Source organism: Malurus melanocephalus, unplaced genomic scaffold, assembly GCF_030028575.1.
Source record: "Malurus melanocephalus ecotype Western Australia unplaced genomic scaffold, MMel_1.1 scaffold_24, whole genome shotgun sequence".
In the NCBI taxonomy this organism is placed as follows: domain Eukaryota; kingdom Metazoa; phylum Chordata; class Aves; order Passeriformes; family Maluridae; genus Malurus; species Malurus melanocephalus.
The window spans coordinates 2,827,733-2,843,824 of NW_026623256.1; the positions used below are offsets into that span (position 1 = coordinate 2,827,733).

Sequence of the window (16,092 nt, forward strand, 5' to 3'; positions counted from 1 at the left end):
CTGGTATTGGCAACTCCATGGARGCAAAAGCCAGGAGAAACCACACATACCTGGGGGATGGCTGAGACAGCAAGGAGYATGGACTGGGAGGCAGGACTGGCTCYRSTGGGTGCAAGCAGAGTGTCTGGTRAGTYTGCTGCCACGCRGCATGCAGGCTTCCATTTTTGTCCAGCAAAGCTGGGAGAGGAGCTGCCATCCTCACTGCCATATAGGGACAATGCTTTTGTTGGCAGCTRAAACCCTGGAGGAGACCCTGAGTGGGAACAGGCAGTGGGGCTGTGGGGCCCAGGATGGCAGCCCAGGGCTTCATCCCATTCACCAGGGAAGTTGTCCTCCGCAGGGGGGCGTGGCTGGCTGCTGCTGTGGTTACACCTCCATCTCCAGGGATTTTGTTTTGTGCTGTGTTCCAGTGTGAGTGTGCATGTTGCAGTGAGCTGCAGGGGTCTCCAGGGCAGCCCTGCATTGCTCTCCACGGCACTGATGCTCCATCTTGGGGTGCTGAGGAGCCAGTCCCTGCTCTGCCTCTGCACAGGGGCTTGCAGCAGACACCTCCAGAGGTCCCTCCAAGCTCAGCCATGTGCTGCTAGCTCCCTGCATCCCGTCCAGGGGCCGCACGGAGACCTGCGTCCGTGCTCCCCAATCCCTAAACGCGGGGATGGTGAGTCCACCGAACAGGTTTTGCCCAGCGAAGGCTGTTCTGGGGCTGCTTGGGAGGCAGGTACACGAGGGCAGTGTGAAATGAACGGCCACTGCTGCTGGCAGCCATCACTAGACCCTTCTCTAACAGGGGTGTCCCAAGATTCTGGGGGTCCCCTTACCTGCCCCCTCTTCCCCCTTCTCCTTGCTAATTATCATCACAATGTTAACCTGGAAGGATGGAGGTTTCCTTCTTTAAACACCAGAGAGGAGCTAAAAAAGGAATCCTTCCAATTCCACAATGCAGGGGAGTTAAACAGCTAAAGAGAAGCTGTTCTCCTGTTCTCCTGCTGGAACAGGACTCTGCTTCTCCCAAAAAAACAACATAGAGACACTGGACTTTGGTGAAGATGAGTTTATTAATAAAGCCAGAAAAAGAAAAGGCATCCCAGCCATTTCCCTTGGGATGACTGAGCTGGATAATTTGGATTTGTGGCAATATGGTTTTGTCAACACCAAATGCTTCTTTTGCTGGTAACATTTCAGATTAAAAATCAAATGTGACACAAATGCCYGAGGCAGTGGGAGCTGCCCATAGTCACAGCTGGGTACCCTGGAAACAGTTTCTCTGTGGGAATTTGGACTGTCCAACATCTCATCTGCTGGAGCTGCCTGTTGTATCTTTGGTCTCTGAGAATCACTGCCCTTGGAAAGGGTATGTTGGAGAATTCTTTAATCAGCCAAGAGATACAAGAGACAAGCAAAGTAGAAACAAAATAATATCCTGTAATCTCTGAAACCAAGGAATTTCAGCCTGTGAGGAGAAGAGGTACAATAGCGGATGAACCTGAGATGCTGGGATTTGGTTTTCCTCAGTTAAACCTGTCCTGTCCAAAGTTCACAAACAACTTCTGAGACAAATCTGAACCTTACTGATATCAACCAGAACAATACTACTCTACTAAAAACCTGAACTTTTACACAACAAAACAATGGAGATACTACAAATGAGAAACAGAGTGAAGACTCTGGCCACAGAGATAGCATTTTRTCGATCTATCTTGAAGAGTTTCCAGTAGATCTCAGTGCCAAATCTGATGGAGCTGCTTGCCTGTGTTCTGCCAGCCCTCTCCTCCCTGGGAATGTCAGATACTTCTCTGCTGTGTAAATACTATGGTAACTGGAGCCCATGGCAGCCCATGGGAGCAGGGAAATAAAGCAATACAGATTCCTTTGGCTTTTTAAACAAGGGGATAGCCCTGGTCAGACCCCCCATTGTCCTCCCGTACACTATCTCAAACTGGGCAATAGCACTTTCAAGCATCCGGACCTGAGTCTTGCCTCTGACTAAGCAGGTAACACACCTGGAGGAATAAACTRCAACTGAAATGGACAAACCTGCACTAAGGGCTCCAAACATGAAATARCCCCTTTAATCAGAAGAATCACAATCAAACAGTAAAGAGCAACGGGCTGTGTTCTGCTGAGGCAGTGGATTGACAGGATGTGGTTTCCTGGAATTTGTGGGGCTTGGGAGGCTGAAGGGGCTCRTTTGCTCTACACCTGTTGTGCTACACAGGGATAGTACATTCTCTTCAGGAGAGGAATCCAAGAGACACCTTTTCACATTGGAAACATTCACTCTGTTTTTAATTTCAAGACTACTACGGCTTGAAAGTTGTTGCAGACTTTTATCAAAGCGTGGCACTGGTGGAAAACTCTTTGTAAGCCCCAGCTGTGCACTGCTGAGGATCTGCTGATGGGGAGCTGCAAAAAACGGGTCAGAGCTTTCYGAATTGAGATCAACCATGTATCTGGGAAGGCAATTTTTTCTGGAGCTTTCCAACTCAATAATCCCATTTGCCTTCCTCTGCTTCAACCCACTGTCAGCACATCTAGAATGCTGGCTTTTCCTCTTAGTGGAGTATGCTTTCTTTCTTCCTATAGCTTTTTTCCAGTGGATCCTTCCTGGACTATGTTTTGTTTTGTTCCCTACAACTTCCTTCTCCACCTCGTGGTCTGTGGACCAGTTGCTGTGTCTTTGTCCAGGTGTAGCTTTCTGTGCAGAATAGTGGCGAATCTGAGGCTGCTGCTGCTGTGCTGGTGTCAGGGGTTCAAACCCTCGAGRGCCTCTCCTGAATGCCTTCCTCAGTGGGGTTGGTAGAGGCTCTTCCAGTGGTGCAGGATAGTGTTTCTTCTGACTGCTCCCCAAAATGTGTTTGCCAGCCCAGCACGTGCAAGGACGGGCAGCACAGCTCTGTGTCTCCAAGATGTATTTCACCTCTGGCAAAGAGGTGTTTGTTCTGCCACAGGMTGCTCTAGCAATGGGGCCAGCTTTGTCTTCTGAGGCTGGGTTTAGGTCACCCTTAGACATGCCCTCTGCAGTGACCTGATTCCTTTCAGGGCAGTGTCCATGTTGCTGCCCCACTGTCACACGGGAGAAATGAGAACAGCCTGAGCAGCTGTGAACTCCCCTGCCTGGGCAGCATGGCCACTGTGGGTGCTCCTCACCCGGCACACAGAGCTGGCACAGCCCAGGAGAGGTCTGGGAAGGTTTATCTGTCATGTGAGCAGGGATGCTGACACTAGGTAAAGGTGTGTGCTGCACAGCTGAGGCATTACAGAGCTTCAGGAAGCCAAGTTCTTTACACACTTTCAGGAACTGGTCATTCAGCTGGGCTGGCAATGACTCTAGGCCCTCCTTCAGCAGCTGGATACTGGATTTCATRTCCAAAATCTCCACATCTTTCTGGGGAAGCAGAAAGCAGAGCAGAAGCAGTAAACAACACACAAAAAGACACAATARTAAGAAAGTTTTAGGTACCATGTGTCAGTTTGGTATTGACCCAAAGATTAGTAATTTTTATCTCCCTGTGTAATACATATCCTCAAACTGTCTTACAAAAGTGAGAAGCCTGAGCATCGCCCTAACTTGCTGTGTGCCCTTATCCTGGGARGATTGCTTTCTCATGTGCTGGCATGGCACATCCTTGCCAAAAACAATTCCTGCAGCAGGGCCTTTGGAGAAACCAGACCTGTTCAGGAGGTCTCTGACAGTTCATTCTTGTGTCTCTGACACCCACTTGTTTTCTTTTCAGCTCTTTTTTTCTCTCYCTGGGAAACACCTGGCTGAAGGGACAAGGTGCTGCACTTCTGCGAGGTGCTCTCCCCTCACAGGCATGCACTGCACCACTTCCTCCAGCAAAGGCATGTGTCAGTCAGGTGAGGAAACAGTGAGTGCTCCATCATGGCCTGCCACAACAAGGCACTGTTGGCCTCTTCTCTTACTGACCGGGTTTCATCAGAGCTTACAGCACTGTTAGTCAGTGCATGGGTAAGCCTCTGTCAGTATCTGGCCTAAAATTAGCATTTTAATATGTCTTTCCCCTTTCATTACAACAGGAGCAGTCTGCTTTATAATCCAACATTCGAGGGCAATTTAATATTCAGTTAGTATTTTGAAGAAGTGGGAGAAATTCAGAATGAGGATTCACAATAAAAGATTAATTTCTGCACTTACAGCTACAAGTCTCCTCTCCATCTCCAGCAGTGCCTGCTCCATTTGGCTTTTATCTGTCAAAGCTTTCAGCACCAAGCTGCAGTGACTTTGAAGAGCATCTTCCACTAAATGGGGAAATCAATAAAAAACACATTTGCTCTTTCATTTGTAAATGTGAATAAAGTACTWTCAATACTATTGCTACTTCCTTCATGGCTTGGCATGAATCACCACACGATTCTCCTGCTGTGAGCTCCCCCATCCTGAGCAATGAACAATGGGGTGGATGTTTAATGCAAGGCACTTGAAATGTGTAAGATGCTGCACATAGGCCAAACCTTATTTACTGCACTGTGTTAACGTGGCAGCTGGAGAAGAAAGGCTGTGCAAAGCTGCAGAATTTGGTAGGCTCAACACAGGGCAAGCTGAGGCTTGGTTGTCTGACAGGTGCACAACAGGCATGGCCAAGGCCATRTACAAGGACCCCAGTAAAGCTGATCCCCCCCCAGTATAACCAGGTGATGGTAAATGGGACTTGAACAGGATTGTGGTGTGACCAGTTAATGGCTAAGAAGTGCAACCAGAGAAACTGTGTCAGAAATGCACAGCAGGCTGAAAACTGAAGGAAAACTGCTGGAAGGAATACAGGGAAATGATGAAGGAATGTGCAAAGAATTGGAATWTCCATTTGCTGATCATGGGAAGAGATGGGGTCAGAAACCTCCTGAACCAGGCAGCTGTGCCCAGCACTTGGTAGCAGGGCTCCAGCAGTGTTCTGTGGAGGCACAGGCTCCCTGGGAGGGTTTTAAATTGGAGCAAGTTGCTCTTGGCTTCAGTCAGTCTTGTTGAAAAACTGATAAACCCCCAGGGTTTATATGATTGGATAAGAATATAACTCTCCCCATACAGCTTCAATTACTCTTATAGAAACCACTGCTGTGCCTAATATGCTACAGGATGGGAACACAGTTTGCAGTGTGTGTAGAGATGACAAATCTTTAGCAATCTTGTGGAAGTCTCCTTTAAAATCATAAATTATGGACAGAGAGAAAGAGATGAGAAAGACAGGGGAGAAAGAGCTAAACATGTCTGGTCTTTTCTGTGAAGGGTGCAGGAAGGTGTGTACAGATGGTGTGGAATGTTGGCTGGTTGGCATAAAACAGGATCCAAAACACTCTTGCTAAAGTGAAGCACTGCCAAACCAATGGGCCAAGATAACTGAAACCCTGGAGCAGCATTGCATACCTGGGGAAAAAAACCAGGATAAAGCCTACATTTCAGCAAGTCCCTACAAGGGCTCTGCAATTAATGAATCTTCTYTTGCTATAGATCCAGGGTTTTTGATGGACTTTGGTGTCAGAGGAGCTGAGACCCCGCCTCAAGCWGTTCCTGCTCACCAGTGTTTATCTCAGCTCCTTGGTGAGCACCTCTTGCCCCACAGTGCTCTGCTCACAGGCTGCAGAGCTGCTGCACACTTGGGATCCCTTCTCCTCCTGCTCAGTCATTTTCATTAAGCTTTCAGGGACTTAATTATCTCAGTGAGCTGTGCCCTTCTGTCAAACTGTAGATGGAATTGGTTAAAGAGCTAAAAACTGTTAGGGAGAGGCAGACAGAAAGTTATTGTACAAGCTTTGATTCTGTAAAAAAACATAGATGTTTTAAAAATTTGAGAAGAAAGGRAAAAAATCTGAGCAATTATGGGCTTAGTAATTTGTTCTCATATGGTGCAAGGTTTTAGAACATATTTTGAGGAGAAATATACTTGAAGAGAGTATATGGAGAGAAATGGAATAAAATGGAACAAGATTTTATAAAAGGTGGGTTGTGATTTAGTGCACAAAGACAACACAGTGGCCTTTCTGTAGAKTCAAACAAAGCTTTTCAGTGGAAGTTGTCATGTAATATTAAAAAAAGGGAGAAAAAAGCCAAGGGGAAACTTAAAAAATAAGCCTCAGCTAAAGGGAAAACATCAGCTCTTGAGCCAAGTGGCATGYGGGGACAAGGCATCTCTGAAAGGTGCTCTTCAAGGCCTTCTCATGAGCCAAATATGCTTAAAATCTGCTCTATTAACCTGGGTGCAGAAGCCAAAGGGCATTCAGTTAATGAGAAGTGTCACAAGGATGCAAATAGCAGCACCAGWGGCTACAGGTGAGACAGGGCAGTGTGGTGTGTGGTGGTGCACCAGCTCTGGCTGACAGAACTGCTGTGCACCCCAGGATGTCTGGAAGCCCACACACCTTCCCAGCTGTCTGTGTGCAAGGAAAGAGAGACTGAACTGAGACATGGGCAGAGAAAAGSTTCAAGTTAATTAAGTGCTTACATAGTAATCTCCTCTTATGAAAGGAGCTTGAAAGTGTTTGTCTCATTCAGCCACGCAAAGCAGAGGTGTGGGGTGGCACAGGGCTGRAGATGCTGCTCAGGGATGGACATGGGGAATGGCGCCTCCTGGCACCAGTGCCCCGCTGTGTTTTTAACTTGACCTCCTATGAAGGAGCCCTGCTTGGGCACAGTGTGCACAGCTGTCATCTGGGAGAAGGAGCCCTGCAGTTGCCTCAACCATGCATCTTCCTCACACACACGGAATGAAAACAATCTCCCAGACTTGAGCTTGAGGGGTATTTCTTCCTTATTTTAGGATGCACACCACCACATGGCTTTGCCCTGTTCTCTGTAGGAAGTTGGCTGATGTCTGAGGATTATCTGCACATATTTCAAACAATATGCTGTTGCAGACAATTTGGTTATTGTTTTTGATCTTTTAGTGTTTTGCTCAGACAGATTGAGATTGTTTTAGAAACCTGGAAAGCTATGACTTGCTGAATGGGTTTGGAATGGGGGAGTGTTTGAGTGGGCCTTTGAGACTTTCATCTCCCTGGTTAGACACAAGGGCTACCTGCAATCTGAGTGCAGGTTTTTGGGGAGCCTGCCAACCAAAGAGAAGAAAAGCAGCAGTGACTAAAGGAAGAAACTCCTTTCATGTCACTTTATCACCTTCCATCTCTACATAGTGAAGATACAGGAAGGGCAGCATTCRCAGACTTACCTCAGCTTGCTGCTCTTCCCCATATGCTTTATTTTAGCTCAGAATTATTTTTAAAACTTTCTGGTTTCCCTAGTCTGTCTGTTCTTCTTCAGCATAGTATCCTCAGTCTAAAAATAGTCCTGCATCCACTGGGCTTGTGATCTGCACATACATTTGACTCAGCACAGCATGCTGCAGGCAAGCAACCAGCAGCCAGCCTTTTGAATGTGTTTCATCTGTACGTGTAGGAGTATTCTGCAGAAAAAGCCCTCAGYACAGAGGAGGGGCACTCCCCTTCCCTCCCTCTTTCCATATCCAGAGGAGTGTTCAGACTTGTCAAACAATAATAAACAAAGTAAAAATGAGCGTTGAGACTTACAAAAAAAATARGTGTTGGGATGGCCAAACTAGATCAGATCAAGGACCCTGTTAAGTCAGGTCTCTTGTCTTTAAATATGATCAAGAAGGGCTGCTTCAGAGATTTTCTTCAAATAAATCCTGCAGCAGATAGTTATTGAATAACTTGATCACAGACAGAAAATCTTTACTCAGTTAATGGGTGACTTATGCACAGACTTGTGCCTCTCTTGAGGWAATTTAAACAAAGCAGTTTTTCACAAACTGAAACATTGCTATGTTTTGATTTGCTGTAGCCTCGTCTTTGGATGCTACTGGTTTAYAAAAATAACATTTCAAATATGAAATCTAGCATGAGATAAAAGGCTGAAGGACCTTGGGGTAAGGCTGCAACCCTGTGTTGCAGAGAGTTCCCTGTACCCCGGTGCAGCTGCACTCCTGGCAGCAGAAAACTACAGCCTGAGCAGTCAAGGGAGGGAGCAGCAGCYTCCCAGCCTAGGAATATTAAACAGCAACTGCTTCTGATGTCTATCTATCATCATCTATGCAGCTCATCCTGAGATTGGCACTAACAGCACTGAGGCTTTAAATAACACTTTGGAAGGAGGTTGGTTCCCCCACGCCCAAATTCGGTGGGGGAAATTGGAGGTGTTATAAACATGGTGAGACACGGGCAGGGAAGACAGCTCTGGAGCTCAGCAGAGCGCTGCATGTTCTCTCTGGGCAGCCACAGAGCTGTGCCAGAGGGTGAGACAATTGGGCTCTYATGGCTGCATCCTGCTCAGATATATTCCAAGCAGTTAGCTGTCAGGTTTGTGCTGGCTTAGGCCACGTCCTGTTCCGCAAGTCATCAGACCTGCAGTGGGGCACTGTGGGATAAACTGCTCCTGATCTCACCCTGTGCTATAGCACACAGTGCTCCAAGCCCTGAACTGTGACAATGAGGGCTTTCAGTATCTACTGGAACATTCACACTTCCTCTCACCAGCCGTGCTGAGGTGTTTTTGAGTATGGTTAAGTCCCTCACCTCAATAGCTTTGTCAGTCACTGCATGGCTAGTTAGCAGCTACATGGAAAATAATTTTTTTAATAAGTTTCAAACTTTTGACTTTTCAATCCCTACAAGACATAAGGGAGTTTGAACTGGGTGTCCGTCTGGACCGTACTGTTCAAAGTAAACAAGCTCAAATCCCCCCATTTTAAACACATTTTCCCCTGGAAACTTTGCCAGCAACTGCTGGGCCTGGGGAGTCTGGAAACATGTCATGTTTGAAAACTGCCCATCAGGTAGTGGATCTTGTTAGAGAACTGCATCACCTCATACCTCTGTAAGTGACATATTGCACAGTACTTTGTGACCCTTGCTGGCAGTGTGTCAGAGGATTGCCTGTGGCACSCTGCCTGGGAGGATGCTGCTCATGTGCACTGCACCCAAGGTGTTGTGGAAGATTCGGCTGTTAGGAGCTGTCACAGCAGGAACTACCAGATACCAGAYCAGCAAAGCAGTGCAGAGAGGGCTGAGTGGTGAAAACTGGGATTCATATAAAAAATAGAAAACTGTGATAGAAGTGCAGGTATATAAATTAAAATGTGGAAAATATGGAAAGAAATGAGCTACAGGAGTGGAAACCAGAAGAAAAGAGCAAATGATGAGTGGGCAAGCCAACCGAAGAAGTTGTATATAAGGTGGAAGAACTGAGGCCACAGAGTCTGCCTGCTCCTTACATCCTTGTGCACTGCACATCAAGATATGAGCAAGGCACTCAGCTTCCACCTCTGTGGAAGCTGCTCAGCCAAACATTGTCTCATGCCCAGTGCCAGACACAGCTTTATTCACTGTGTGCAAGCACATATGGGCAAACACTCAAATGAGAACATTTTAAAAAATCTTCCTGCACAGAGCGTGCCAGCCCAACAGCATCTGGAAATCCTTTGGAAATACATTTTGAAAAATATTTTGTTTTGTTCTTGCCTGGTGGCTATGCAGACTATGCCAAATGTGCCTGCTACCCACTGCTAAAAATGCAGTTTATGATATTCCTTATAAGCTTTAGATGAAGACAGACTTGATTTCAAGTTCCACCTTCCTTTGCTTTTCAGAGCTGTTGGAGTGTCCTGGTGCACTAGTTCTCTTCCTCATCTGCATTCCTCTCCTACCTGTGAAATCGTCCACTGCCAATGATTTAACATGTCTCTGCCATGTCACCAACATCCCAAGGTACTGTATCATCACTCACTGGCATTCAGAACTTTATTAGCTCTGAATTTAGCTCTTTATCACCTGAGTTTTGGAATTTTATACAAATTTTTCAAGGGAATTGCCTCTTTTCAAGGCACTAATATAGGTATCTATTTAGTGGGAACTTAATTATCCATCACTGTGGTATCAGTCAAATGACAGTGTTTATCTGCAATTAACCAGTGACAGATGAACCTCCCAGAAATATAAAAAGAACAACATTGTGCAGCATGTGATGATTTTCATTATATATTCAACATTCTGCAGCATGATGCATTACAGAAAGTGCCAATTTTTCTTTTCAATTGCTTTGAAAATCTAGCAGCATGCACCTCTGGGAGGTTTCTCATTTCATTCAAGGCACATTCATTTTAAATGGGTATGGAGAGGAAACAGGACAGCTGAGTAAATGGTATGGAATGAAGAGGGGGAGTAATGAACAATAGATTTGATTTTCAGTGCCATGACAACAATTTCTGTGCATGAGGTATGTGAAATTAGGCAAAGTCCTGCTGCAGAATGGACAAGTTGAGGCACTGAAGTAATTAGCAGATGGGAAAATGTGCAATAGGGAACTTGCTGTGCTGTCCAAAGCAGACAGATTCTTGCTTACATTAGGGTCCTATCAAGAGCACTTGCCAAACACAGCAAAGGAGTGTTCTTAGTACAAGACTGGTATTTCAAATGTGCAGACTATCATGGCCTCCTGCAGAATCCACTCTTTTTGCCTSAGAGAGCTGTGTTGACTTAAAGGGTATCTGTCAAAGATGTGCCTTGTGGAAGCCACATTTTGTCACACAGTGACTATTACTGTGCTTTTGTGAAGGTCTGCTGCCTTCGTCTCACAAGGTGCAACTCAGTTCATGTTTCTTGTGTATATTGAAAATGGCTTCTTGTTCTGAGCAGTCCTGACAGGGTGTTGATAAAGCATCACACCAGCATTAAAAATTAATGTACTCTCAAAGGCTCAACTCTAAGCTAAATTAGAAACAATTTCTTGAAGGATTTTCCCTCAGTAAAGATTTTTGTGATTAGCCACTTCAGAGACAGAATTGTTCGGAAGCATTTTACATTATTAGCTTTTCTGGAGGTCACCTTTTTATCAYGGCAATAGTGTGCTTCACTATCTGATTTTCATTCAAGAAGTGAGCAGTACTAGTYTTGCTCACATCCAAAACATAATCACTTCAAGCACAGAGGAGCAATGGAAGACTTCAAACTAACACATGAAAATCTGAGAAAGCCCTAAAAACTGAAACTGGATACTCAGGATATAAATATCTAAGTTATTTTTACTGTGTAKTCCATTAGTGCTCCAGATAGTCTAAAAATGATCATACTCCAGGCAAAACACAAAACCAGAGGTGTGTTTATCCATTTGAGCATGGTGTCTAACCATGCATCACCTGAGTGCAAAGGAGCAGAGMAAGGGAGAAAATGAGAGAGTAGGAATGGGAAAACTGGCAAGTCCATACCATGGATAAGTCTTATTTTCTTTCCTCCCTTAGGGAGAGCAGCTGTGAGTGGCATGACTTGCCCAGTTCACTGCAGCCTAGAGACAAGATGCTGACATTCAGCAGTTTGACTGTGCCCTCTGCTGTTAATAGGAACACAGGAAGGACTTACATGTCTTGGAAAGGGTTTCTAGGCAAACCAATATGGATTTGTGCTTGGAATCAAACATTTCTTCAAGCTTCTCAAAGCATGCTTGCAGCTGTAAAAACAAAGGTAAATGGGAAAATTAAAACATTGCCTTCTCTTTGTTCGCAAAATCACAGCCTCAGATGCCAAAGAACAATGACTGCAACTCACGGAATGGAACAGCCCGAAAATGGTTGTTTATGTGTTGCTTGAAACAATTTGTCCAGTTGTTGGTTACAGCCCCAAGGGAGATGTGGAAAGGTTTAAAAGGCTCATTAATTGTGAACAGATTCAAAAAAAGATCTGTTAATCGGTTATATATGATTAATAATAACTAATAAAATTAATTGTGGAAGTGTGGGGGGAGAGACCTTCACCTTCAGACCACATTAACTAATCCTGAGAGTAGACTGYTTTCTTCAGGGAGAAGGAAAAAAGAACTGATATTTTCAGACAGCCACTACAGCTTGTTTTTGCTCCAAAGACCCASAGAAATTCCACTGCTGGCTCTGAGGCAAGTCCCTAAAGACCTTAACCCTAAGGCCAGAAAGACAATGGTCTATGAAAAAATACCTTACAACCTTGTTGGTTTAAAGTATTTGAGTGCTTAAGATACACAAGGTAATATTTTAGATATCAGCATAGTAGAGAAAGTGAACACTGAATGTCCTGTAGTATTTCTATCTCTTCACTATTTTACATTCTGAATTTAAAGTAACTTACCTCTTGAAGCCTGTCTTTGATGCTGGAAATAAAGGAGCCTAGGACTTCACTAAAATGGAAAAAAAAAACCAACAAGTATAAACAAGAAATGTAAGTTACTGAAGTGTACAAAAATTGAAAAGATCACTGTAAAAAAGAGACAGGAAACACTGCAAGGCACAAGTGTAGTGTGTAATGTAAGCACGGAAATATCATGACTGCAGGGGGGTATAACCCTTTGAAGTCACCTCAGTTGTTTTAGGAAAACATGGACTCTGCAATGCAAAGCAAGAAAACGATACATATACACAAATATATATATAGATACATATATATATATACACATATATATACATATATATACATATATATATGTCCATGTATGTCATGTACATGAAGTTATGGGGGTTTTTACTTTCAGGTTTTTGGCCTCTCTCTCAAATTTTTAGTTGTCATTTGTACAACTGTCCATTAGCTACCGGGGTGTGATCACTGTGTTATCTGCTCCGGAAGGACCCAGCCTGTGTGGTGACGTGCCAGTTGCTGCGATACATGGATATTGTGTTTGGACTAAAATAACTGTGGGAAAAACATGGGAAAAGCTTMAGCGTCAACAAAGCCCAAGCCAGGAAGAACAAATATTGCAAATCCTTTTCTCCTGAGATTATGCCTGTGGTTTCTGTTATCTGTCCTTTCAAGTTGAGCCAGCCTATCAGGAACCAGACTATATTCGTGATTAACCTGCCACACCAAAATGCACGGGTGGTTGCTAAGCAAAGTGGTAACCTTTTCCTCTCTGARGATTCAGGTCATTTAAAGTCAATCATTTGAGTGATCTAAATTATAACAGCCAAAAAACCTCAGAGGCCAGGTAGAATCTAGTTATGAGAATTAGGGARTGCTTCTAAAATCTGTCAAGCCTTATGGAAAGGAAGATATTCATTTTCTTAGTCAAACTTGCGGGGGATACAAATTGATAAATTATACACTTATCCTTGCAAAGATAATATAGCTATTTCTATAAACAGGCTTCTAATCTGGGAGCAAGTCTGGAGTGTAGGAAGGAGCATAATCCATTTAAAGAAAAAATAAAGAATAATTATGAGTGATGCATAAACATTTAAAACTAYTTTTTCATTTCATTACAAAAATCCTCCTCTAACAGGCAATAGAGAATCAAATTTTGCCTTATCAGAAGCATAGTGCTTATTGAAAAGGCAAGAGAGATACATAGCCTAATTTGATCAAARGCTTTTAATAAAAACACACTTCACTTTGGATGCTACATTACAAAATGTACAGTGCTAAGAATTATTTATAGGTGCACTGGGGTGTTTGCCATATTTAATTTTTGAGCTYCAAATCACTGGCTTGTTCCTTAAAGTCCTTCAGGACCTACAGGTTTGAATAATWCTTGACATCTGACAAAGAGCAGATGCAAATTACATTAGTGAATAACGCTTGTCTGTTACAGAAAAACAATATATAACAATCTTGTAAAGAAATAAAATTCTAAGGACATGTGCAGGTTTATAAAGATGCAATCTGCATGCAGGTATGTTTGGCAATCCCCTCATCTGGCCCAAGTGTGAAGGCYATCCTCAGAGTCCCTTTTATCAGAGTCCCTACATGGTCGATAAAATTTTGAGAAACAAGGGCTTTCATAGAGAATTAATACAGAAAGAAGAAACAATGCTGATTAGATAAAGAAGGACAAAGGTAAATTCAGGTTAGAGTTTTGCTGTTCCATGGGGCTTATGGCTGAGTGTGTTACATAAATTGCAAATAAAACCTATTCTCTTACCTTGTGACTCTTTCAAATTAGGAATTATTTAAAACCTGAAAAGATACACTTCTTGGAGAAATACGCAGCTATGTCATGTGTGATTTGTAAGAGGGGAAGAARGAGCTGCAGGGAGTGATAACCACCAGCACGGAAAGAATTTCCAATGGATGTCTACATACCGCTCATATTTGTCCTTTATTTTGTTCTTATTCACTTCAAAACTTTCCAAGACACTTTTCACCCTTCCTGCACCAAAATTAAGTGAACCTTTTTCTCTTATTTCTTCATCAAATAACTGTGGTTTTGTCTGGTATTTGGTAAAAATATTGGGCTCACTCTGTGACACAAACAAAAGAAAAATGTTGAAGTACAAAAATAATCAGAACATTAATTAGAAGAAACCATTTGTTAATCCAGTGCTTTGCAGGCAGAGATCACAGTGATTGAACATGACAGATTAGATTGGACGAGGAGATTAAGAATTTCATGAGATTATGCCTCATTTAGTGTGCCCAGTTAGATCAACTCCCTGTGGAACTGAGACCCAGCCCAAATTCCTCCAGACAGGCTTTTCTCTCATCTTGAGGATTTTCAGTTTGCTACAGTCATAAGGTGCAGATTTTTTTCCCTTCTATGTTCAAGACAGAGACTATAAATGCATYCCAGTGTTCCTGGCATTGTGGAAAAGTTCAAGTTGTCAGTAGAAGCTCCCCTTACAGGAATCTAAAAAAATATCCTATTGAATTTCTTGGTGGATGACATCATTTTGCTGCCAACTAGCAACATCAACAGACTGTAGATGAGTTTTTCACATGCTTCAATACACATTTTAGAACAAGAAATCTAATATTAATATGAAAGCTTCATTCTACAAAATTTCCAGACACTGTGTGACCAAAATGGAAATGCCTTTTCCTTAAAACATAAGAAAATGCAAATTCCATTCTTTTTTTTTTTCATCGTGAAGAGTGAATTTCCTATTTTGTGTCTTAATGAAACTGCTCCTAGGCAAAATGCATAGGACAGCAGATAGCATCTGGAACTGAAGGACAGCCTGGGGCCTCCAAACTGACACTCCTGCTCTTTCCTAATCTTTGCTCCAGGTGTGTTTATTCAGATCTGGTGCTCTCTCTTAGCAATGCAGGAACTATTTTAGTGGAGAGTCATAACATCAGAAACTATGAGCTGTAGCAGAAACATTTTKTGCATAGAAACTCTTCATCCCCATCCAAAATCATCCAAGCACCTGCCATAACAACAATGCAGCAAGGTCATTGTCAGTGCAGGGAAGCAAACACCGAGTAGCTCTGTCATTCTTGAGAAAAGCGAAGGAAGTGAAACACAACATTTTGGAAAGAAGAATAGATGTAATATTCTACCTYGGCTAGGCAGGTGGTCTAAAGACATTAACTTGAGAATAATTTCATATTATTTTAGTAACTTTAAAAATGTGATTRAAGAAAATGATACCTATCTCAATCATAATTTATAGTAATCTGTTAAAAATACCAGGTTTTCACATGACCAGGCTGCTACTTTGTCTTGTCACAATAAGTATGTGTATGTATCAAGAAGATAACTTGATTTCAGAAATTACTGACATTCACAAATATTACCAGCTGATTTCAGCATTTTCCATTAACTTTGCATGGTGGCTGTGTGCCTAAAGAGGGCTGACTGAGAGCGAGACTCACGTCCTGGGAGTTCTGCTGTCCCAGCTGTGTGCCCAGCTCCAGCGGTGCTGCTGCYGACTGCACGTTCTCTGGGCAGAACTGGGAGCCGAAGAGCAGCTGAGAATCACTCAGACTCGAGTAGTCACTGGCAGTGCTGCTCCTCATGGAAAACTTATTAGGCCTGAAATGGTACAAAGAGGGATGTGAATGAATCTGGAGCAATTAAAAAGCCAAACAGAACTCACTAGATGGCCTGCTGGAACTGCTTGATCATGGCCCACCCCAACATGTTCATTTTTACTCTCTCCTTGGAAAGTGCTGCTCTGATAATGGCATAAGGTTGAATTCGAAGATAAATCAGCTGGGTTGTCTTAAACTGCCCCATCCACACACAGTATGGTAGCTCCATATTCACCTTACAGGGGTGAAGGTGTTCCTTCAGCATGTCCTGTAGACAGAAGACCGAACCCAGGACTGGGCATCTAACAGCTCATCCTACCTGCCCTGTCAATCAGTCAATCAGTCTTAGTTAGAGAC

At 43.5% G+C, this 16,092-nt stretch overlaps 1 protein-coding gene across 1 annotated transcript; it reads right to left on the reverse strand.

Moving 5' to 3' along the window:
- Positions 1-1,073: 1,073 nt before the first annotated feature.
- IHO1 (interactor of HORMAD1 1) lies at positions 1,074-15,790 on the reverse strand. Its single transcript, XM_057390342.1, has 6 exons — positions 15,577-15,790; positions 14,062-14,219; positions 12,118-12,166; positions 11,380-11,467; positions 4,157-4,260; positions 1,074-3,385 (listed from the first exon to the last, which is right to left on the reverse strand). Exons 1-6 carry the CDS (start codon positions 15,718-15,720, stop codon positions 2,069-2,071), a joined length of 1,860 nt encoding a protein of 619 aa, XP_057246325.1. The 5' UTR covers positions 15,721-15,790; the 3' UTR covers positions 1,074-2,068.
- Between the last annotated feature and the right edge of the window lie 302 nt (positions 15,791-16,092).